The sequence below is a fragment of the Balaenoptera physalus genome (assembly GCF_965194825.1).
Source record: "Balaenoptera physalus genome assembly, chromosome: 19".
Taxonomy (NCBI): Eukaryota; Metazoa; Chordata; class Mammalia; order Artiodactyla; family Balaenopteridae; genus Balaenoptera; species Balaenoptera physalus.
Genome location: NC_138900.1, coordinates 6,355,720 through 6,378,551, shown reverse-complemented (window position 1 = coordinate 6,378,551; position 22,832 = coordinate 6,355,720). Strand labels below are relative to the sequence as shown.

The window sequence follows — 22,832 nt, the reverse complement described above, 5'->3', positions numbered from 1 at the left end:
CACAGTGACATGCGTTAAGAGGGACAGGCATGTGCAGAGACCCAGCTGCCCACATGTGGTAAGCAGGACATCTCTGGAAACACTGGCCCTCATTCTCAGACACACAGATTCAGGGAAATGTGCAGAGCCAGCTGCACGATTAGCCACAATCGTGCACCCATAAATGACAGCCACAAATGCGCCCATCTATACAGAGCAGGACAGACCCTCTCGCTGTCACGGGCACATGTGCAAGGCTAGACATCTAGGGGCCTCCAGCCACACATGCACACAGACACGTGTCATGCGCACCTACAGAGACACACGGGCAAGAACACGCTCGGGGAATCCGTACAAGGATGCTCGCCTGTGTAAGATGTTCACGCACAGGGAAACTCCAGCTCTGGTGGTGCACACACATCCATACAGCCCCCAGGCACCCCTTCCTTCCCATTCCTAACCCCATCCCCTCCCTTCCCCTCCCCTCTCACCTCCCTGGGCCAATCCCATCCATCAAGCTTCAGAAGCAAGTCAGCCAGCAGCCAGGGAGGGGAAAGGTGTCAGTGTGCCTTCTCCCCGCCCCCACCCCGCCTGGCCCAGCTCTGCCCGCCCCCCTCCCTACGCCAGCACAGGAATGCATACACTTCTGCTGCACAGGACTGCACAGAGATGTGGCACATGAAGGAGACCAGAGCCGCCAGCCAGCCATACACATGAGTGCCCCAGCCCCCCAGGCATCCCCACCTTGCCCCAATCCATTTCATCGGTCTCTGGCTACCCCAGAGCTGGGCAGTCTCAGTGGCTGCCAAGGACGGTTTGGGATTGGGCTATGTAGTCTGAAGCTAACTCTGCCTTCCCCCACCCCTGGATCAAAGTTTAGAGGGAGCAGATGAGAAAGGGGCTTAGAGGCGGTGGAAATATTTAAAAGGTGGAGTGTAAGGGAGTTGGGGCGGGGGGCGCCCGAGGGTGTAAGGACATTTACCTTGGGGCATCAAAGCTGTCGTAGGAGCCCACGGTATAATGCCGGAAGAGTCTCTTTGCCTTGTCACTTCGGCTTTCTGCAGGGAGACAAAGGATGACCTTGGACCTTCACTCTGGAAACCATGGGCCCACCCCCTGGGGTCCTGGCCCAAGCCTTCCCATCTACCTCCCAGCACCCCACCCCCATCAGGAGGGGGAGGGAAGGGACATGAGAACCTAGAGTAAATCGGGGACAATTGGGGAGCTCCTCGTTACCTTGCTTTGCCTCCTGGGAGCGGTTGGCCACCTCTTCCAGGCAGTCAGAGGGGAACCAGCCGATGCGACCTTTGACCTGGCCTTCCCAGAAGCCTCCTTCCCCGACGCTAAGCACTAGATGGGGAGCAGGGACATAGAAACATTTCTGCATTTCTGTGCTGCCCACACCCCCACCCGCTCCCAACACTTGATGCACAGCCTTTCCAGAATTCTCAGCACCTAGCACAGAACCTGGCCCAAGGGCATCCTTAATAAATGTCCAAGGAAGGGGCAAGGGGGAAGGGGGAGATACAAATCATGTCGCTTCTGCATCCTAGCTTCCTGGACCCAGTGACGACATCAAAACGGCACTGGGGAAAAGGGCTGTGTCCCATGACGTGGTCCTTGGAGGTTAGGGACACGCCCACAACTGGTTCTCATCTCCCCTGGTAACCAGTCACAACTCAGTTATTCCAAAATTTCCCTAAACCCTCCTAGGCTCCTAGGTCAAGTTCTACACCCCCATCACTGCCCCTGCTACCTCCTGCAGTCTCCTTGCCACTTAATCTTTTGTCATCTGTTCCCAGACCCCTCCTTCCATTTCTCTTTGCTTCCCCTGGCTCTAGAAGGGATAGTAGAATCACCTCTTTCCTTCTCTCCACCGCTCGTTACTGGAGGCCACTTCCTGCCACCCTCACCCCTTAGCCATCAAGCACACACTGACTGACAGCAAAGATGGGCAGCAGGGGCAGCTAATGTTTATCCAGCTCTCACTTGGGGCCAGGACCCTAAGTGGGGGGGGGCACTTTCATTCACCCCATTTTACTGGTGGAGAAACTGAGGCTCAGAGAGCTGAGGTCAACTGCTCAAGGTTTTGCAGCTTGCAGTCGACAGAGCCTGGATTTGAACACGGCGCTGTTTCCAGAGCAGATGCTTTTAGTCATTTATTTTTGCTACCTCTCTGTTCCAGCACTTTGCTGCTGCTGTTCCTGATGACGATGAGGGCAAGCCCAAAGTCACCCATCTCTCCAGCACCTTTCACAGCTCTGTTCCCACTCGGCCCTTCACATCCTTTGCTCACTCCATCCTTACACCTACCTGGTAGGTAACAACTGATTTCCCATTTCAAAGATGAAGTTGAAGCTAGAGCAGAACAATCTCTTGCCCAGGGATGGCTCAAGCCACGCTAGGATTGGGGTTGGGGCCATCTGATGCTTTTCCCTGCACAAACCACCTTCTCTGAGAGGGTCTGGGGAAACCAAATGGAGGAGATGCTCAAGGTCATGGAAGAGAGCAGGAGATGTGTGTCAAGGCGTCTGGGTTCTTGGCTGGCTCTGCCATGTCTGGCTGGGTGGTCTCGGAATCAATCATTTGTTCACTGAACAAATATGTATTTAGTGCCAGTCATGAGTCAGACATCAGGCTAGGAACTGGGTAGAGCTGTTGGACAAACTAAATGTGGTCCCTGCCCTCACAGAGCTTCCAGACTGGCAGCCATTAGAGGTATAACTCTCCAAGTGACCCCATGATTGGAAACTGAGGTCAACGCTTGAGGGACAAAGGAAAGGGTATTTGGAGAAAGGCCAGATGGGAGTATATAAATCCGATGGCAAAGGGGGACCACAAAGGTGTCTCGGAGGACGTGACATATAGGCTGAGACCTGAAGGATGCTAGGAGTGGAGGAGGCAAAGAGAGGAAGGAAAGGTTTTCCAGGCAGAAGGAACATCATGTGCAAAGGGTTTGTTGTGGAAAAGGACTTGGGGGACTTCCCTGGTGGCGCAGTGGTTGAGAATCCGCCTGCCAATGCAGGGGACATGGTTTCGAGCCCTGGTCTGGGAAGATCCCACATGCCGCGGAGCAACTAAGCCCATGAGCCACAACTACTGAGCCTGCACTCTAGAGCCCGCGAGCCACAACTACTGAGCCCACGTGCCACAACTACTGAAGCCCGCGCGCCTAGAGCCCGTGCTCCGCAACAGGAGAGGCCACCGCAGTGAGAAGCCCGCGCACCTCAGCAAAGAGTGTCCCCCGCTCGCCGCAACTAGAGAAAGCCTGTGTGCAGCAACAAAGACCCAACGCTGCCAAAAATAAATAATAAATAAAATAAATAAATTAAAAAAAAAAAAAAAGGACTTGGGGCATTTGAGGAATGGAGAGGAGGATGAGGTCCCTGGAGCCCTGTGGGTGAAGGAAAGAGTAGCATGAGATGAGGTTGGTGGGCGGGCAGAGGAGGGGCTTGCAGGCCAGGCTAAGGCACTAGGCTTGGGTCCTGAGAGCAGAGAGAGCCCGCTGCCTCATCGGGCTGTGGCAAAGGTCAGTGACATTGTGGATGTGGGTGTGCTTCGAGGCAATTAAGCATCTTTTAATGAAAGGAAAGGATAGGAAAACAGGGCAGTGCATGGAATTGCTGGGCTTGACATTCAGAAAGACACATGGAAGATACAGCCCATGGCCCTCTGCCTGTGCGAAGGTCCCTCACACTTGGCCTCAGCTTCCCTTTCTTCTTTTGCCTCCTTCAAAGCACAGACCTGACCCCACCCCCAGACCCACACACATACGCACACAAACATACACACCCATACACTTGCTCCCCAGGCACGGTGCCTGCCCCCCACAGTTAACTTGGGCATTTGGTCATTCATCCATTCATCCCTTCACTCAGCAGGTGTGCACTGAGGCTTCCTGTGTGCTGGGTCATTAAACTGGGCCCTGGTGACCCAGCCCCTGGTGACAGGTGACCTTGTCTTCAGGAACTCAGGTGATAGGGAGACAAGACTACGAAAGAGATGCAGTTACACAACCTGCCTGGTACTCTGATCCCTGCACATGCTTCAAGGCCCACTTAAACTCTGTCTCCTTTGGGAGGACACCCCCCTCCCCCAGCTTCCTCGGTGCCCAGGATCTCTCTCTTCTAAGTGCCCGTAGTGGGGGTCGCTTATGGTAATGACAGCTGGCGCTTATGATGTGAGAATCATTGTTCTAAGGGCTTTACAAGAACTGACTCTAATCCTCGCAAGGGTCCCATTGTACAGACAAGGAAACTGAGGCCCAGAGAAGTCACTCACCTGAGGTCGCCCCGCTAAGAAGTGGGGGAGCTGGGATTTGAACCCAATCAGCCTGGCTCTCAACCACTACGCTACTCGGCTCCTCTGCAAGCCTAGAGTCGGGCAAAGAATTGCTCCCCCATCTCGAATTAACTACTGCAGGGCACTTCCTGTCTCCAAAGCACCATTCTGTCCAAGAACACGCATCCACAGCCCTGCGAGGTGCGAAGTCTGCACATGGGGGATACTGGCATGGTTTTCCAGATGAAGACAGGAAAACCGAAGACAGGCAAACCCCCATGACAGCAGCCTCTATTTAGGGAGCCCTCAGCGTGGACCGGGCTTCGCACACTGGCCGTCTTATCAGAGCCCGGGGAGGCAGGCACCACCCCGTGTCTCAGACGAGAACGCCTGGCAGAGGCAGGAGGTGAAGTCAAGGCGGCGTGGCCTCACTCTCCAAACACGAGAGCGGGAAAGACCCTGGGCTCAGATTGGGGGCCTCAGGCAAGTCATTTCACCCATGTGAGGCTCTGCTCCTTCAACTGTGCGATGGGCTCCTGACAGCTGCCTGGAAGGGCGATCGTGAGTGAGATGGGACCCTGCAGGGGAAGCGCTCGGGCCGTGCCCGCTGGCGTCAGCTTCTCACAAATGCTCATCGCCCCTCTTTTGCCTGGACACCACCTCCTGATGGCCTCATCCCAGCTACGCTTTATGCCCCTCCGAGGTGGAAGGGGCATTTAGGTCTCTCTGAGGTCTCCGGCGTTCACTGGACGTGCTAGGTGCTGGAGAACTGTTTGTCATTGACCGGTCCCTTCCTGAAGGGTTAGTTCACCTGCCCGACCCTCGTCCACAGCCCAGCCAGGCCCTGCCCCTTTACCTTTGATCTTCTCGCCCTTGCTCAGGGAGATCTCCCCCTCGGCTTGGGCCTGGTAGGACTTCACAGCCATGAAGGAGCGTCCGGGGACCGCTGAGTAGAGCTTCCGGCGTCTCCCGCGGCTGCCCAGGGAGCCCCCGGGGCCCCCGGAGCCCCCTGTGCCCCCAGCTGGCCCGTCCCGGGGTGTCCCGCTGGAGCTGCATACACAGAGGGTGTGAGAGGCAAGGGAGAGTGGAGGGAGGGGGCACCTCCGGGAGAACAGGGGTCCTTGGGTCGGGGGGAGATGGAACATCAGGGTCGGGGAGGGGGTTTGAGTGCGTTTTCCAGCTCTGGCGTCCTCAGAGAAAGAGGGCACTTGGGGGGTCCCCCTGCTGGACGGCCGCTGGCCCCGCTCCAGCCCTCTTTCTTGCCTCCTGGCTTCCGGCTCTGTCCCCTCCCACGGTCCTGCATGCCCTGCCTGATTCAGCTTCCTGAAGCTGAGCTCTGACTGTGTCATCCCTGGCTCACGGGCCTTCAGCGACTCCCAGCTTCCTCCTGGGTTGAGTCCAACTCCTCTGCCTGCCATCCCCACCCCGCCGTGATCTTCCTCCCGCCCACGTCCTCAGGACAGGCCGGCCAGCCACAGCACCCCCTTCCCGTCCTCCTCTAGCCAGCCTGGCCTCTTTACCCCAGAATGCTCCCTGCCCATCCTCCCCACCTCTGGTCTCATCTCCAAGCCTGGAAACCCCACCCCGACTCCCTCGCCCACCCCCACTCTGTTTGGCTTCCTCTCACGTTGCCCAGTCTGTCTGTCTGTCCAACATTTCTTTTGGGCCCCTCCCCCCCCAGGCCCATGGAGTAGGTGCTCAGCTAAACGCTGGTGCACTTGGACACGGGTGCAAGACTGTGGCTCACGATACCCTCACTTCCTCAAGGGTGAGGAGAGGGACTTGGTAGTCTGAGGTTGGGACCAGTGAGGTGGATGCATGGGGGACCAGCCACATGTGGGACGGGAGGAAGGCAGCTGGGCTGGCCCGGGGCGGGGCGCGGAGCTGCGGCTCTGAGGAGGGGATCTGGCTGGGATGGGGTCTGTGGGATCAGGGCTGAGCCTTCCCCTACCTGGGCCGTCCACGGGGCTGCCTCTTCGCCTCCTCGGGGTGCCTCCCTCGGGATGGGGAGCGGGCCCGGGCGCCCCGGGGGCTGCTGGCACTTCGGAGGGTCCCACTGCTGAGCTTGGTGCTGGGGGCCGAGGGCTGCGACTGGCCCTGGGGCCCTGAGGTAGGGCCGGGGGCCCCGGCGGACGAGGTCCCCGGGGCGGCGAACACCATCCAATCAGGCAGGGCCATGCTGGTATCACTGTTGGCCCGCAGCAGCGCGGGGGGCACCGTCAGCCCCACGCCGGGGGGTCCCCGTCGCCGGGCTGCATACTTGGGGGACTCCTGGAAGGGCACTGAGGGGGGCATGGTGGCAGGAGGGCAGAGGGAGGCAGAGGCAGGTGGGGAGGGCATAGGGGCGAGAGATGGTGGGGGAGAAGCGTGAGGGGAGAAAGACAGAGATAAGAAAGAGTGGGATGCCGGGAACCCCACCCCCGCCGCTGCTCAGTGGTTCGCGCTACTCTAAGGTGTATTTGATCCCATCCTGGCCCCCAGATCAGGTTCGCTGACTCCCCAATCCCACCACGCAGCCCCCCAGGCCCCCAGCTTCTCCCCTTAGCTCACTCACCCACGTCCTGTTCTCGATGGTTTCGAATCAGCTCCCCAAGTTCAAAATTCCCAGCAATCACTGCCACCTGGTGGGAGGGGGTACAGGGAACCCAGGGAGGAGAGAGAAAGAGACAGAGAGAGAGAGAGGAGGCAGGAAGCACTGTGAGGTCTCTGGCCAGCTGCACCCCCCAAACCTTCACCCCGCTAACTTTGTCCTTCCTCCTCTCCCAGACCAAGTGCCTCCCTCCCAGCACCCCAAAGGCTCCCACCTTTCTTACCCCCTCTGTGTTCTTCATGCCCCCTCCCAACCAGCCCCGACAGCCCCAGACCTGGAAGGGGGTCTGTCCGCTGTTATTCTTCACGTCCTTGTTGGCCCCTCGGTAGAGGAGGATCCTAGCACACGTCTCCTGATGGTCAGTGGCACAGGGTGAAAGGAAAAAAAACAAACAAACAGTTAAGGTCACCATGAGTGGACACAGACACGGTGCTAAGAACTTCCAGAACCATCTGATGGAAACCCGTCCTGCCCCGGACAGCAGCCACTTGCCCTTTAAATGTGGCCAGTCCAAACTGAGAGGTGCCGTGCATACGAACTACACACCGGATTTCAAGGACTTGGCATGAAAAACGTAATTTAAACATCTCTAATATTTTTTTTTTCATTTTTTTAAAAGTCCTAATTGAATTTGTTACAATATTGCTTGTGTTTTATGCTTTGGTTCCTTGGCCACAAGGCATGTGGGATCTTAGCTCCCAGACCAGGGATCGAACCCACACCCCCTTCACTGGAAGGCGAAGTCTCAACCACTGGACCACCAGGGAAGTCCCTCTAATAATTTTTATACTGATTACACATTGAAAGGATAAGATTTTGGATACACTGGGTTAAATAAAATATGCTACTAAAATTAATGTCACCTGTTTGTTTTTTCCTTTTTTTAAAAGTGGCTCCTGGGACATTTAAAATGACACGTGTGACTCAGGTTATAACCTGTCGGACAGCACTAACCTAAACCAGGGGTTTTCTTTATTATTATTATTATTATTTTATTGAAGTATAGTTGATTTACTATGTTGTGTTAATTACTGCTGTACAGCAAAGTGATTCAGTTCAGTTACACACACACACACACAGACACACACATATCCTTTTTAAAAATTATTCTTTTCCATTATAGTTTATCATAGGAGATTGACTATAGTTCTCTGTGCTATACAGTAAGACCTTGTTGTTTATCCATTTTATATATAGCCGTTTGCATCTGCTAACCCCAACCTCCCAATCAGGGGTTTTCATCTTCAGCACTACTGGTATTTAGGGCCCAGACAAGTCTTTGTAGCGGGGGCGGTGGCGGTGGTGGTGGTGGTGGTGGTGGTGGTGTGTGTCATCCTGTGCATTGTAGGGCTTTCAGCAGCATCTCTGGGCTCTACCACTAGATGCCAGTAGCACTCCCCTCCCCAGTCGTGACAACCAAGAATGTCTGCAGACGTTGCCAAATGCCCCCTCGGAGGCGGAAGCATCCAATTTGAAAGCCACCAATTCAAACCTCTTGGAGGGCTTACTATGTTGCATGTCTGGTGCTCAGCACTTTCGAGGAGGTAGCCACCGAAGGGCCCAACAATTCCAAGAGATGGAAATTATTGTCCCCATTTTACAGATGAGGAAACTTAAGGCTTCAAAAGGAGCTCAAGGTCACATGGCTGGTGATGATCAGCACTCAGATTTGAACCCCGCTTTGTCTGACTCCCAAGCCTTTGCTCTAATCACACACTCTGATGGACCCAGAAGGAAGGGGGCAGTGGGGCCAGGGTTGGGCAGTGGGGGAAGGGATGTCATCCAGATCAATTCCTTACCAATGTCAATCACAACATGTCACTCTTTGGGTCAGACCCAATGTCCTCGCCCTGGCCTAGGAGGCCCCTGCTGATCTGCCTGCCCTGCCCCCCGACCCCCCAGCCTCACCAACTTCATCTTCTACCACTTTTCCTTGCTCCCTATGCTCCAGCCACACTGGCCTCCTTCTTCCTCTGACAAGCACGCTCCTGCCTCAGGGCCTCTGCACCTGCTGCTTCCTCTGCTTGGAATTGTCTGCCCCTAGATCTCTGTACAGCTCACTTTCTCACTTGATTCATGTTTTTGCTCAGATGCCACTTCTTCAGAAAAGGTCCCTCTGACTATCCTGTTGAAAATAACCCCTTGTCCAGTTCCCGGCTTTATTTTTATTTACATGATACCTGCTATGTGCCGGGCATTCTTCTAAGCCAGAATTAACTCATTTTCCTCAGAACACGGCCTCCCTGAAATTACATTTCTATTTTATTCGTCTCTAGCATCTCTCCCCCACTACGTTGTCCGTTTCAGACAGGCATGGTTTTGTCTGTGGCACCCACCACCTGGCATAGTGCTTGGCCCGTAAGAGCTGTTCGATAAACACTTGCTGGATGAGGGAATGTCCTCCCCCTTCATCTTGGCCTGGCCAAACGCAACCTGGCCCCCAGCTCAGCTCCACTCCAGATCCCCAAGATGCTAATTTAACCAGAATTCACAAAACACCGGCTTGGTCTCACCCTCTTCACGTGACAAACCCATCAAGGATGCTTGTACAGGTCCATCCTTCAGGACAGGCTCAGAGAGGGCAAATCCATGGCCAAGGTCACACAGCCAGTCAGTGGGGCAGCTAGGACTCAAACCAAGCCTTCTAATCTATCATCTATCTCCTGTGAAAGCACAACTCCGATTGCCCAAGTCCAGTGGTCCTCTGATTGGACAACAAAGTTAGCCTGGTTCGTTTTCTGGATGTGTTTGTGAGTGCGAGTGTGTGTGTCCACGTGTGCACATGCTGTCTCCCCAACTAGACTGTAAATTAGTGCCATGTGTGTTTTTGCATATCTGCCAGCCCCCACTGCCACCTTGCCTAGCACAGGCCCAGAGCATCTCTTTCAGCTTAACCAGCAATTCACTACACTCCTAGAGAACCTCGTATTTACTGGTGTGCTAGCACTTATCTCACTGCATTGCAATTATTTGTTTACACATCTGCCTCTTCACCAGACTGTGAACTCCCCCCACCCTCCCGAGGACAGGCGCCGTGCCGTATCTGATTCATCTCACAACCGGGCACACAGTAGGTGCTCAAGAAATGTGCACGGAAAGGATAAGGATGGAGGATGTGGCGTTGAGTCATTCAAAATTCAATTCGTTCAAGTCATTCATTCATTCATGGAGTCATTCAATCTACCTCAAAGCAAATACCTGTTGAATGTTCTGAGTTGGGTGCTGTGCCTGGTCTTGGGGGAAATTCAAGGCATCTGATCATCATTCATTCATTCATTCATTCACTCACTCATTCATTCAACAAAGATGCATCTAAGCCTAGTATATGCTGGGGCCTTGGGACAGAGCGATTGATCAGACTTAGGCCCTACCCCTGAGGAGCTCACAGCCTGGACGTGGGCCTGATCTTCACCACCAGAGGCTAGACGGGCATGCCAGGAGGCCAGAGGGGCAGAGAGTGAGGAAATCTTTCAGACCCAGCTCTGGGCCTTAGGAAGCTTAAAGTCTGGGAGGGAAGACAAGGGGAGAGAAAGTCGGAAAAGAACTTGCATTTGTCAAGCATCTATTTGCTAAGCACCATGCCGAGAGCAAGCAAAACATTCACACCCTTGATCCTTTGCAAGGTAGGTGTTACTGACCCATTTCACAGATGAGAAAGGAGAAGCACAAGGTGGGGAAATGGCTGGCTCATCTGACCCACTTAGAGTAATTGTTCCCTCTGTATAACTATATACGTGCTACATTTTCCCTATTCAGATTACTGGTATGGTTTCTGTCTCCTGACCTGATCCTGATTGATAATGATAATGGTAATGATAATAATAATTATTATTTGTATAGCTGCCTTCTAGGGATGAGCACTTAATACACATGATCTTTCACTCCCTTCAATCAGCTGACGTTATTCCCATTTCGGAGAGCGGGATGGAACCTCAGAGAGGGGACGGGACTTGCTTGGGGCATCCTGGCCTGTGCACAAGCTACTGAGTCAGAAAATCCGGACACGAGGCCCGTGTCAGGGAGCAGGAGAGACAGATGCACTGGGAGGGGGTGGGGGCGGGGAAGTGACGGCAATCTGACAAACACTGAGTTCTCCCTCTGCGGGCGCAGAGCAGACTGCTTGCTGCCACCAGGCAGCACGTGGCTACCTGCCACTTCCTGGCACTGCAAGTTCTGATGAGGCAGAAGGGACTGGGGCTGTTCTGGAAGACTTCCTGGAGGAGGGGGAAGAGGCTGATGGATCAGCCACAGCATGCCAGGCCCTGGCCTCCGAAGTCCTTGCAGCAACCGTCTAAGGGCAGGGAGCCTTGGGAAGCAGGTGGGGAGACTGAGGCACGGGAGGCGGGGGGCTGACCTGCCCAGGATCGCCTGGTGCACAGGTGGTAAAGTGGCCGGGGTCAGCAGGCTAAGAGCCTTGGCTCTTGCCAACCCAGCTGGCCACTACATCACAGCTGGAGTGGGTACGTGAGACCACTCCCCCTTCTGCCAGTTCTTTACTGCTCACCTCCACTCAGAACTCCTGAACTGCGGACGGTCCACCCAGCCCTGAATTGCTACAACTTGCGACACGCTCTTGTCCCCTTCAGGGGTTGCGGTTTGGCCTTTCCCCTGTCCCCTGCAGTGGGCGGCGCTCCACTGGCAGCTGAATGGAGACCCATTAGAAATAGGACCCTCAGGGGTTAACATATACACGCTACTATATGTAAAATAGGTCATCAACAAGGACCTACTGTATAGCACAGGGAACTCTACTCAATATTCTGTAATAACCTAGACGGGAAAAGAATTTGAAAAAGAAGGGATGCATGTCTACGGATAACTGAATCACTTTGCTGTACACCTGAAACTAACACAACATTGAACGTCTGCTCTACTCCGATATAAAATAGAAATTAAAAATAAAAGAAATAGGACCCTTGGAGTTTCTTGCATTTCCAGGAGCAATCCCGACTCTCTCCCCTCTGGTTTTCTGGCACAGGCTATGCCCTCTGCCTGGAACACCCTTTCTGCCCTCTTCTACTTGGCCAACTCCTCATCTTAGCACTGATGGCACGTCCTCCAGAGAGCCACCTTCACCCCAGCCCTAAGGCCAAGCCCAGATGTGGGCTCCCACAGGGACCTGGATTCCCGGTGGCCGCCCTCTGAACACTCGGGATCATAACGGCAGGGTGTGTCCCTTGATGGAGGGGCTGCCTGTCTTAATCACTACTGTGTCCTCAGCACCCAGGTCTGAGCCTGACACAGGGAAGGTGTTCAGGAAATATCTGCTGAATGAATGAATGAATGAAATAGTGAAAGAACAGAGGGCACAGAGAGGCTGGGAGGCTGAAGTCAGGAGGAGGGCCCGGGGCGGGCGCTGCAGGGCAGACCTTATTGTAGAGGGCGCAGATGTGCAGGGCCGTGTTCCCCGAGGCGTTCTGGGCTCCAGGCTCAGCCCCATAGAAGAGCAGGTGTTCCAGGTGCTGAGAATGGCCCCTCTGGCAGGCCTGGAGAGGATTGGGAGCTGAGGAGGCTGGAACAGACCCACCTGACCATGGCATCTGTCTGTCTCCTTCACCTCGAGGCCAGGAAGCTCTGCGTCCACCTCCCCTTCTCCTTTCAACCCCCATTCCTGCTTAGGAACTCACGCTGCCAGCTTCACAAGTCATTGCAAGGCCCAGGGCTCTGGGCTGGCTCCTTGGGAGGGTCGAGAGGCCATCCCCCCTCATCTCAGGGATCGAGGTTTCCAGGTCCCACGCCATCCCCTTCAGGGTCCCGGTGCTGACACCCTCCCTCATCTTTTCCTCTTTGGGGACCATGCTACTCCCACCCCTCCCCTCTGTGAGGACGCCAGCATCTGGAGCCCTAGCTCCTTGGACCGGGGTCCCTGATCTCTGGCCCCCTCCGGGTCCAGCAACCACCCATGCCGCCCCCAGCCCCTCCTGGCCGAGTCAGGAGCACCTGGTGGATCTCCTGCCAGCCGTTCTCATCAGCTATGCCCAGCTGGGCCCTGCTGTATAGAAGCAGCTCACAGCAGCGGGGGTCTCCCCCCACCATAGCCGTATGGAACAGAGGAGTCAGCCCCCGGCGGTCCTTGTAGTTGGGGGAACCCCCAAGATCCAGGAGCGCCTAGGAAGGGAAAAACGAAGGCAGTCAGACAAGCACCGGCTCATGCTGAAGGGCCAGTGGGGAGGGGAGTCCTGGGTGACCCACACTGGCCAATGCCAGAGCTGGTTCTGCCATGATGCCCTTGAGCGACCTTGATACTGGTCCTTCCCCTCTCAGAGCCTCTCTCATCCCTGTGAACAATGAAGGGATTGGGAAGATGCCTCCAGAGGACCCTCGCACTCTGAAATCCTGCCCAACCTTCCCCCATGGGCGACGTTTGGTGAGACAAATTTGGGGGACAAATGAGAGAACGGAGCCTGGATGCAGGGTGGTCCCTGGATGGGTGGGAGGGGTTATTAGGACCAGGATCCTGAGGATGAGGCACAGAATGTAGTCTGGGAGGGGGCAAGCTTGGGGTAAAGCCACTTGGGCCAGCCTCACAGGGGCTGGGGGCTCGGGGGCAGGGAGTGGTCCCGCTCAAGTAACGGCTCTGGGCCTGGAAGCTGGCAGCATCGAGCACGTGAGGAAAGAGTGTTTGTTGGCGGCAGCCCTGTGTGAGGAGAGTCTGCAGTGGCACTGTCCAACAGCACATTCGCACCATTTGTGGTGATGGAAATAGTCTACAACCGCACGATCCAATATGGCAGCCGCGTGTGGGCTACTGAGTGCTTGAATGTGGCTAGTAAGCCTGAGAAACGGAAGTTTTCATTTGAGTGCATTTGAATCCATTGAAATCTACACAGCCACATGTGGTTGGTGGCTGCTGGATTGGACAGCGCAGGCCTGGGGGGTAGGGGTGGGGTGCGAGCAGGTGCGGGGTCTGGGGGAGGGGTGTACATAAAGAGGGTCTGTCAATTCCAGGGCTGTAAGGCAGATCTTTGTGGCTGGTGTTTAGGGATCTTCAAGAAAGGGTTGGAGAAAGCAAAAGAGGCTCCATTAAGCTGGAGCATCTATGAATCCTGGTGTTTATCAACAGCTTTGGGGGCGGTCTAGCCTGACCTGTGTATGAAGAGGGATCAAGTGCCCTTGGGTGGGGGGAAAAGAAGACCGTTTTAAAATTAGACCGGGCGAGCTGACTCCGTGTATGTATTTTGAGGGTCTACGAGGTTCGTCAATTTGGGAAGGCACATTCTAGAAGCTGCACTGGAGGAGGGGGCTGTGAGAGAAGGGGGTGTGTTTGGGGGGTGAGCTGCTAGGTTGGGAAGGGTAGATGGAGGGGCGGAGGGCCAGTGTCTGGAGGAGGCAGATGAAGGGGCTGTGTCTGCAGGGTGTGTATGGAGGAGGGTCTGTATCTGGGGGCACAGCAGGGACGTCATTCTGTATTTTAAAGGCCACCAGGAGAGTCTACACGTCAGGGAGACAGAGGTAGGTGTTGGTGTAGAGCTGGGTCAGAGGGAATGGAGAAGTTCTGGGTGTCAGGAAATTAACATGGTCTACCTGCGTGTAGGGCAAGGGTCCACGTGACCATCAACTACAGTTGATCATGAGCCTTGAGCTGGGGTGGGTGGGCGCTCCTGGAGGTCCCAGGAGGGTATCAGATTCAGTCAGAGGAGTAGCAATGGAGGAGAGGTGGAGGAAGGGTCTGGGTCAACTGGCCCAATGCAGTCTGGGTGAGAAACATGGTAATCTGGGGGTGCCTCTGAGCTCTGGGGAGGGTCCCGGGAGGATCTGGCACCTCACCGTGAGAGCGAGGCAGTGACGGGCACACGCGGCCTTGTGTAGCGCTGTCATGCCATCCCGGGCCCGGAAGTCGATGTGGGCCCCGCCCAGGCACAGGGTTCGAATCACCTCTACAGAGCCTTCTGTCTGGGCAGCCAGCGTCAGGGGGGTCTCTGGTAGGGGGGGGACGGGAAAGGCCGGTCACATGCAGCCCCTAGGCCTTGTTCTCGACTCTCCAGACCTCCCAAAGCGCCCGGCCCCCTCCCTACCTCCTGAATCCGAGTCATGATAATTGGGGTCCAGCCCCTTGTCCAGCAGCCGTGCCACCTTATCGGATGTCCCGAGCTGCACGTACTCCAGAAACTTCTTCAACCCCGTCTGAGGCATAGACAAGAGAGAGAAGACAGGCTGGTCAGGGAGGAAGGGAGCAAAGCTGGGTTCTGGGGCAGTGCTGTCCAGTGGAAATACACAGGAAGCCACACATGTCATTGAAAAGTCCCTAGTAGCCGCCTTTTTTAAAAAAAAAAAAAGGAAGGGGAACTTTCAATTACATTGAAATTCACTTTAATGACCTATCTCTTTTTAATCTACTCTATCTACAATATTACTCTTTCAACAGGTAATCCACATGAAATTTATTAATGAGATATTTTACTTTTGGGGGTACTGAGTCTTCGAAATCCAGTGTGTATTTCACACTCACAGCGAGGCTCAGTCCGGACCTGCCACACCGCAGGTACCCAGGGAGCCATATGTGTCTGGAAGCACCTGCAGTGGATGGTACAGGTCTGGACGGATGGAATATTTGGGGGAGGACAGAGACAAATGCATGGTGGGGTGGGGATGGGGATGAGAAAATGCCTGGGAGCTTTCTTCCCAAGTGTCAAGGATCCTTCACTTCACTTCTGACCAAAGCAGCCCCCTGGCTTCTTCCCAGCTTTTAGGGGACCAGAGGAGACACAGGGGACATATAGTCTGAGGATTGGAGGGCAAGATAGCAGGAGGATAAACGTGGCTGGGGAGGAGAGCATCCTCGGATCTGGTAGAGGTTTAGGCTCTGGGATTGTGGGAACTGCAGGGTGTCTATGAAACAGCCCCTAGGCAGAGGGGTGCTAGATGTCAGAGTCACAGGCCAAGGAAGGGGGCGTCCTGAGTGGATATAGGGGACCTAGGAGATGAGAGGGGAGAATCCAAAGATGAAGAAAGTGGGACCCAGGTGGAAATGGTGTGAACCTGGGCAGAGGCACAAGGAGGAAAGAGAGGCGATTAAAAAGGCTATGATAGGGTTAGCAGGGGCATTTGTGGTTGTCCCAAATGTGACACAGCATCCCAAGTTAAGTGGGGCACCCTGGCAGAGGCAGAGAAAGGTTGGAGGGCTGTTGGGAAGAGATAGGAGAGAAAATGGTTGGGCAGGGAGCTCCAGGTGGGAGGGCAAGTGTCCGCAGGGTTCTCTCACCTTCGTGTGCAATTTGGCCAGCTGCTTCTCATCCAGGTTGGTCTGTTTGTAAACTCGGGTCTTGTATCGGAACTGAGGCCAGGGGTGGGGTAAGGGGAGAGACAGAGACTCAAAATCAGGGGTCTGGACCCCCTTCTGAGCCAGGAGTCGACTCTGGGTCAGGGTGGAAACAGCCCCAGAGCCTTGGCTGGGTGGGCAGAGCGGTGCTGGGCCACTAGGGGCATGTGGACGGCAACCCCTAAGGAGTCTGGACCCCATGGGGAATGTTCTAGAATACCTACTGTAATTGGGCATCCTTTCCCACTTTGATAGATAACGGGAAGCTTGGGGCTGGAAAATGACTTGCCCAAGGTCACTCCACCGGTCAGAGGCAGAACGCATGGTAATTTGAACTCAGGCCTCTCTGACTCTGACTCTTAGGTGCCCCCCCCCGAATCCAGAAGAGCCCACTGGGTTTTCCCTTGTCAAGGTCTTGGCTGGGAGAAAAGACGGGGAGGGGGCAGATGTGTCTCAGGACATGTCTTCTGTCATCTGTGAAGGGGCCAGGAAGGCCGTGGGCCTCACCTCCAGGTAGGGCACCCCCTTCTCGAAGGACTGGGGGTACTCCCGCAGCAGCCGCTCCTCCTCCAGGAAGTTGGCGTCGCGGCCCGAGGTGGCCGGCTGGAACAGGCCGTAGTTGAGGACATCCTGCAGGCTCTCACTCAGGGCGCAGAGCACCTGCTGCTTGGCTGTCCAGATGGTGGCATCTGGGTTGAAGCGCAGGCATTTCTGGTGGGGGAGGCGACAGGAAGGGGCCTGAGGTGGTGTGGGAAGGGGCTGTGGGTGATTCCAGGGACAGAGTGGGTGTTGGGGGCAATACGTGGGGGGTGTGGAAATTGGGGGCCACGTGTGAGGACACCCAGTACCGGAGGCCTCCCCGTGCGGGCTCGGGTCCCCCCCACCCCCACTCCGGCCAGCCGGCTCACTGTTTGGTGCAGGTCAGGGATGCCAATCCTAAACACCATCATGCTGAAGTGGGCGTCGTCTGGGACAGACATGGAGCGGCCCTGGAGGCCTCGAACCGAGGCCAGGCTACCAGGTCCCCCGCTGCCCCGGCCCCGGGTACCCCGGGGGCCTCTCCCTGGCCCGTCTGGGGAGCTGTCGGATTCTGAGCCCCCCTCGGGACACTCGCTGGCACTGTGGCGTTCCTCGTCCTCGCTTGACGCGGGGCTGTGGGTCATCATGGGGCCACGGGGCGACGGGGGACGGCAGCATCACAGGCGGCTGCGGGGGGCCAAGGGCGGCTGTCAGACTAGGAGCCCAGACCCCCTGGAAGCCACAGGCGCACTCAGTGGACAAATGATCAAGGGCAGCCGCCCCACCCTGCCCGAGGGAGGCAGGAAGGAGGCTGGACACACCCCCCAGACACTCCTACGGCCTCCAAGCTCTCTCTCGCACGCACACACATACCCAACCCTGCCATGCTGCCTGCACGTATCCTTCCCTGCCCTTGGCCTTGCTCGCAGCCCCCCCGCCCCTCCTGCGCCCCACTTTGCCGCTGACCCAGCGAGGTGGTGTCCCAGAAACCGCAGAATCACCGCGGGAGCTACTGGCCCACTTTGCCAGGCCACGGATAAGGCAGCTAAAATTAGCTGAGGACAGACAGGTGGGCGACCCACCGGCATCCTGTCCTCCTGGCCCCAGCCAGGGCCCTCACCTGAGGTCCTCCCATCTTCCTCCTGGGTAACTGGGGTGAGGCTGAGATGTAGTAAGGGGGAGAGGGAGGTGCCTTGAGCCTAGGGTGGAGCTGGTGACTTCACTGAAGCGCGGCTGACAATGTGTGCAGAGGGCTGCTGGGGGACCGGTGTCCCAGGGGGCAGGGGCACTGGGACGGGGGTGTCACGGGGCAGAGTACCATGCAAGGGGTGTGCCGGGGGAACCACAAGAGGTTGCCTATGCAAGTTTCTGGGGGCATCTTGAGAGGGTGTGTGTGGGGGTGGGGAGGCTGGCCCTGGGAGCGCCGTCCAGGTGACAGTCACCCTGTCGGCACAGGGTGGCTGCAGATGACCTGTGAGTGTGTTTGAGGCCTGGCGCTGCCGGGTGGGTGGAGTGGCATTGCCTGGTACTACTGGTGGCCCCACTGTGAGGGAGACTGGGGGGCTGGGAGGGAGGCTAAGAAGGGGGGTGAGACTCTGGGGGACTGGGGTGAGAGATCCTCTCCAGATCCCCACTATTCTTGGCCCCTGAGGGAGTCTTATAAGGGTGAGTCCCAGATGGGGTCCTTTTCTCTCATTTTCTCCCCCCCTCCCATCCTAGCACCGGAAACCAGAATGTCTGGTCTTGTCCCTCCCCCCCACACCAGGCCCGGCTCCTGCACGTTGCCATGGAGATGGGAAGCAGTGGAGGGTACTGCTGACTTTGGGGGAGTGGGGATGGGCTGGGGGGTTGGGGGAGGGAAGACAAAATGTGTGGCGGGGAGGAGAGTTCTAAGAGCTGTGGGCGAGCCAGCATCTAACCGTGGGCAGTCCAACCCCTTCCCCAAGCGTGGCCACGGCATTGAAGCCCCCTCCCCCTCTAGGTACCCCGCAGAGCTGCCCCTGCTTTACCCTTGCGGAGACCCCGGCCTCCTCCTACCCTTCGACTCCACATCCCACCTCCGGACCTGGGGCTGGCAGCCACTCCCCCTCCGCTGACCCTGGCTGACCCTCAGCCTCAACCGGACACTAATGGGGTGGCCAGTGGCCTGAAAGCAAAGCTAGCCGGGTCCCCCCGCGCGTGCGGCTGCCCCCGACTCCCCGGCCCCTCCCCCTCAGGCCCAGCGGGAGGGAGCGGGCACACTCCGCCGGGGCGGCATGAATCAAACGCTCCGCGGCTAAGAATAGCTGGCACGCAGCTGGCACTGAGACGGGGCTGAGGAATCAGCGGGGGGGGGGGGGAGGGGAGGGGGGGTGCCCTGGGAGGCTGCGGGGGGGCGGGGGGCGGCTGGCTTGGCCGAGAGCCGGCCCGGGAGAATGAATGGAGGCGGAGAGAGGCGGGGAGAGGCGGGGAGAGGGAGCCGGGGCTGGGGCCGAGAAGCTGGTGGGGGAGAGCCCCGGTCCGGGGAGAGGGGGCGGGGGCACCCGGGAGCGGGACTCGGGGGCAGGAGCCGAGGGGGCGCGCCGGCCGGCGGAGAAGGAAGAGGGGACGGGGGGGATGGGGGGGAGCTTGTGAAGGGGTGGGAGGGGACTGCAGGAGTCTCGAAGGAGAAGCAGGAGCTACAGGGGGTCGAAGGGGGCGGAGGAGGCCGAGGCCCAGACCCCCCTGGAGGAGACGGGCACCGGGATGACCCGGGGAAGGGGCCTCGAGGGGTGGGGCCGCAGGAAGGGCCGAGGGGCCGAGATGGGCCGGGATGGGCGAGGCGGGGGAGTGGCCGGGCAGGGCCAAGAGGCGGGTACAGCGACCGAGCCCTTGGCCCAGGAGCGCGGGGAGGCGGGTTCGGGCAGGGGGCTCTGCCGGCGGCGGATGGGGGCTGCATCCTCCCACCAAGTCTGCGATCTGGGACGGGGCACGGGGGACCGGGGCGTAACCTAATTTGACGTCGCCCGGGGCCACGCTCCCCTCCTTACCCCCCCGCCCCCCCCCCACCGCACACCCGGGCCGGGAGCCCGGCGCTCAGCCAAGGACGTCCGGGGCGCCCCCGCCCCCTCCCGCGGCCCCGTTCCCCCAGACCCCCGGTTTTCGGCCCCCTTACCTGCCTGGCGGGGCTGCTGAGTCCCGGTCGGCGGCGCCCGCGGCCCCTCCCCCCTCCCCCCACCCCCCACCCCCCCGGAGACGGGGGACCCTCAGGCCATGCCCCACCGCCCCGGAGGGCGAGCGGGCCCGGGGAGGCGGCGGGCGGGGGCCGGGGGGGCGGGCGGGGGGGCCGAGGACCTCACCCCCCCCGCGGGCCGGGCCTGGCCATCCGCAGAGCGCCCCCCCTTCCGCCGCGGCCGCCGCGCCCCTCTTAGCTAGCCCGCCCCCGGCTCGGTCCGGCCGGCTCCGGGCGCCGCGTCTCCGCCTGCTCTTCCTCCTCCTCCTCTTCCTCGGGCCGCCGCCGCCGCCACCGCCGCCGCCGCCGCCGCCGCCGCCAGCTCCGCGCCTCCTCTGCCTCCCTTCTCGCTCTCTCGCTCTCGCTGTCTCTCCCTCACCCTGTCTCTCTCTCTCTCCCTCCCTCTCTCCCTCCTTCTCTCCCCTCCCTCCGCCCTCTCCCCTCCCTCCGGGAGCGGGCGGAGGAGACATCGCCCCTCCCCGCGCCCCCAAACCTCGCCCATCCCCCCCCACCGCCGGCTCCGCCCCCTCCCCCACCACTCCTCTCAGCCGCCGGATCCCCGAACCCTGACTCCACCCCTGCTTGCCCCTGTACCCCGACGATGGGGACCCGCCCCCCAAGGGTACCTCTCCTCGCACCCCCAGGACCGCCCCTTCCCAGATCGCCCCCACCCCCTCTACACACAGTAGGGCACAATTAAATATTTGTTGCTAGACTCTACCCCGCCCAAATTGGATGGTGAGAGCTACAGATTCCTGTCCTGTCCCCCCAAACACACACACACACACACACACACACACACACACACACACACACACACACACCTTCCTCCGAGGCACAGGTGCAGAGAGTCACTAGCTGGCCCTGCCCCTGCAGACATCTCCACATATACATTCTCTCCAGGGCATGCAGGGCTCTGAGTGTACATTACCATGAACACACCCAGCTACATCATGTACATATCACACCCGTGTGCCGGAGCATGCACACGGCAGAGCACACGCATTTACCCACCCCACACACACGGGCACGCAGCCGGCTGTGCTTGCTCAGAGCTCCAGCTCACACGCAACCCTGAAACAGAGACACAGAACTGGAGGGAGATGAGTGCTTGCATCTCCATTACACTCACCCACCTCGCCCTCCGTCCCACAGGTGCGCACACGCCCATTTAGGGGCACGACCCTGCGCCTTCGCTCCCCTCCGTGAGGATTATTGCTGACATTTCCTGAGCACTCCCCGTGCGCCAGGCTCTGCTCTGGATTTGCTCTTCAGCGTCTCACACCAGTCCTCTGGGCTGCGGACTTGCGCCATCCCCATTTACCAGAGGGGGAAACCGAGGCCCAGAGAGGTTAAGGAACTTGCCCAAGGTCACCCAGTCAGAAAGAGGTGGCGGATCAGAGGCAGGTAGCTTGGCTCAAAGTCTTCAGACCGCTGTGGTCCAGCACTGGGCCCTCCATAGCTGCCTGTCCTTCCTCACACGGATGCCCCCAACCATCTCAGCAGCTCGGCTCCTTGGTGCGTGGGACACACCCACAGAGACGGGGCACATCCCGTAGGGCAGCGGTGAGAGCATCGCCACAGCCCGGGCTCCTGCCCTTCTCCCCGCTCCAACAGGGCCACCAGCCAGAGCACAGGCACCTGCAGAGGGCAGTTCTAAGCAGCCTGTGGGTGCACCTCCAGCTGCAGGCTCGTGGGCACCACGGTATGAGCTGGAGCAGGTGCTGGCCCAGCCCCAGGAGGCCCGGTCCTGGACGCACTTCCACCGGCCCAGGTGGTGAGCAGCTGGGCCTGGGGAGAGAACAGCTGCCCGTGTTGGCACCGCCTGTGAGAGGGGCTGTGGACCCTTCCACGGCCTACAAGGCCTTTCCAGCCTGTGTATTCTCTCTCAGTGAGGGGTCCCCAGGCCCTTCATGGGCGCCTGAGACAGGCCCAAGCTCTGAGGTGGTGGGCAGCCTGCCCAAGGTCACACTGCCCTCTGCTTTCTTGGAAAATGGAAGCCTGGATGCGTTGATTTCCAAGGCCCCTCCTAGGGCTCCCGGCAGCTGAGGGCAGATGCCCTGCTTTTGCTTAGAGCCAGAAGCTTCGGCTAGCTGCCGCCACGCTGGTCACCTCCAGCAGGCTGAGCTGGCCCCTCTCTGAGCCTCGGTTTTCTCCCTTGAAGAGTGGGCCCTGCGATCCTGGCCCGTGAGCTCCATGTTTTCTTCCACAACCAGCCGGGCTGAGGGTGGGAAAGCCCTACATGACGCACGGGCCTGACATAGAGTGGGCATGGCCTGCCCTCCTGCTTCCCTTGCCTCTGCAGCCTCTCTTCCACTGCCTTCATCACCTCTACCCTGGCTGCCACCCCTGCCCCAGTGCCACGGGGAGCTCGAGTTGCCACCTAAACACAACCATCCAGTGTTCAGTCTTTTGGCTGAGCTCTTACCCCACAGGAAAGACTACTTCCTTCCTCTCTCAAATGATTGAGTACCTACTACGTGCGGAGTTGGCCCTGTTCTACTCTGGGGATACAGCAATGAACACAGATGTCTGCCTTCATTGGCGGGAGACAGACACTGAACAAGTAAACAAACAAACAAGGCAATGCCAGTCTTGATTCAACCAAAAAGATAAAATGAAGTGTTTGAATAAACTAACTTGGGGAAGGCCTCTCTGAGCTGAGACCTCAATGATGAGAAGGAGCTGGGGGAAGAGCCTTCTAGAAGGAGGAAAAGGCTAGCGCAAAAACTCTGAAGTGGGAAGGAGCTTAGCATTCAGGAAGTAGCGAAGAGGCCAGTGTGGCTGGAGCTTGTGGAGGGTGGGGGCGGGATGGGGGGAGTTAGGGCACCAGGGGAATGGGGGTGATGAGCTTTCAGAGGTGTAAAGGACCCATCCTTCCCAGCCCCCACTGCTGGGCAGGCCAGGCCTGTGCAGAGGACAGGGCTTGGCTTCCCTCCCACATATGATGGGAAGCTGGGGGGAGCAGGGGAGTGGGGCGTGATGTGATTTGATTTATGGTGGTTTGGAACCAT

The 22,832-nt window shown here is 58.1% G+C and overlaps 1 protein-coding gene across 8 annotated transcripts in view; it reads right to left on the bottom strand.

The window, feature by feature from the left end:
- SHANK1 (SH3 and multiple ankyrin repeat domains 1) overlaps positions 1-22,832 on the bottom strand; it is a 161,217-nt gene that overhangs the window by 26,018 nt on the left and 112,367 nt on the right. For 6 of the 8 annotated variants that reach the window (XR_014256833.1, XR_014256834.1, XR_014256835.1 and 3 more), the window contains exons 1-15: positions 19,762-19,821; positions 17,018-17,315; positions 16,617-16,820; positions 16,053-16,124; positions 14,866-14,974; positions 14,618-14,769; positions 12,791-12,958; positions 12,220-12,336; positions 7,125-7,202; positions 6,815-6,881; positions 6,212-6,542; positions 5,117-5,310; positions 1,216-1,329; positions 962-1,037; positions 471-497 (exon numbers count right to left, since the gene is read on the bottom strand). Coding sequence is in view for 5 of the 8 variants with exons in the window: in XM_082437925.1 (XP_082294051.1) it covers positions 471-497; positions 962-1,037; positions 1,216-1,329; positions 5,117-5,310; positions 6,212-6,542; positions 6,815-6,881; positions 7,125-7,202; positions 12,220-12,336; positions 12,791-12,958; positions 14,618-14,769; positions 14,866-14,974; positions 16,053-16,124; positions 16,617-16,820; positions 17,018-17,275 (1,967 nt within the window). In the remaining 3 variants the exon portion in view is untranslated. Of the gene's footprint in view, positions 1-470; positions 498-961; positions 1,038-1,215; positions 1,330-5,116; positions 5,311-6,211; positions 6,543-6,814; positions 6,882-7,124; positions 7,203-12,219; positions 12,337-12,790; positions 12,959-14,617; positions 14,770-14,865; positions 14,975-16,052; positions 16,125-16,616; positions 16,821-17,017; positions 17,316-19,761; positions 19,822-22,832 lie in introns of those variants that run through there. The other 2 variants (XM_082437926.1, XM_082437928.1) reach the window with 2 other exon arrangements.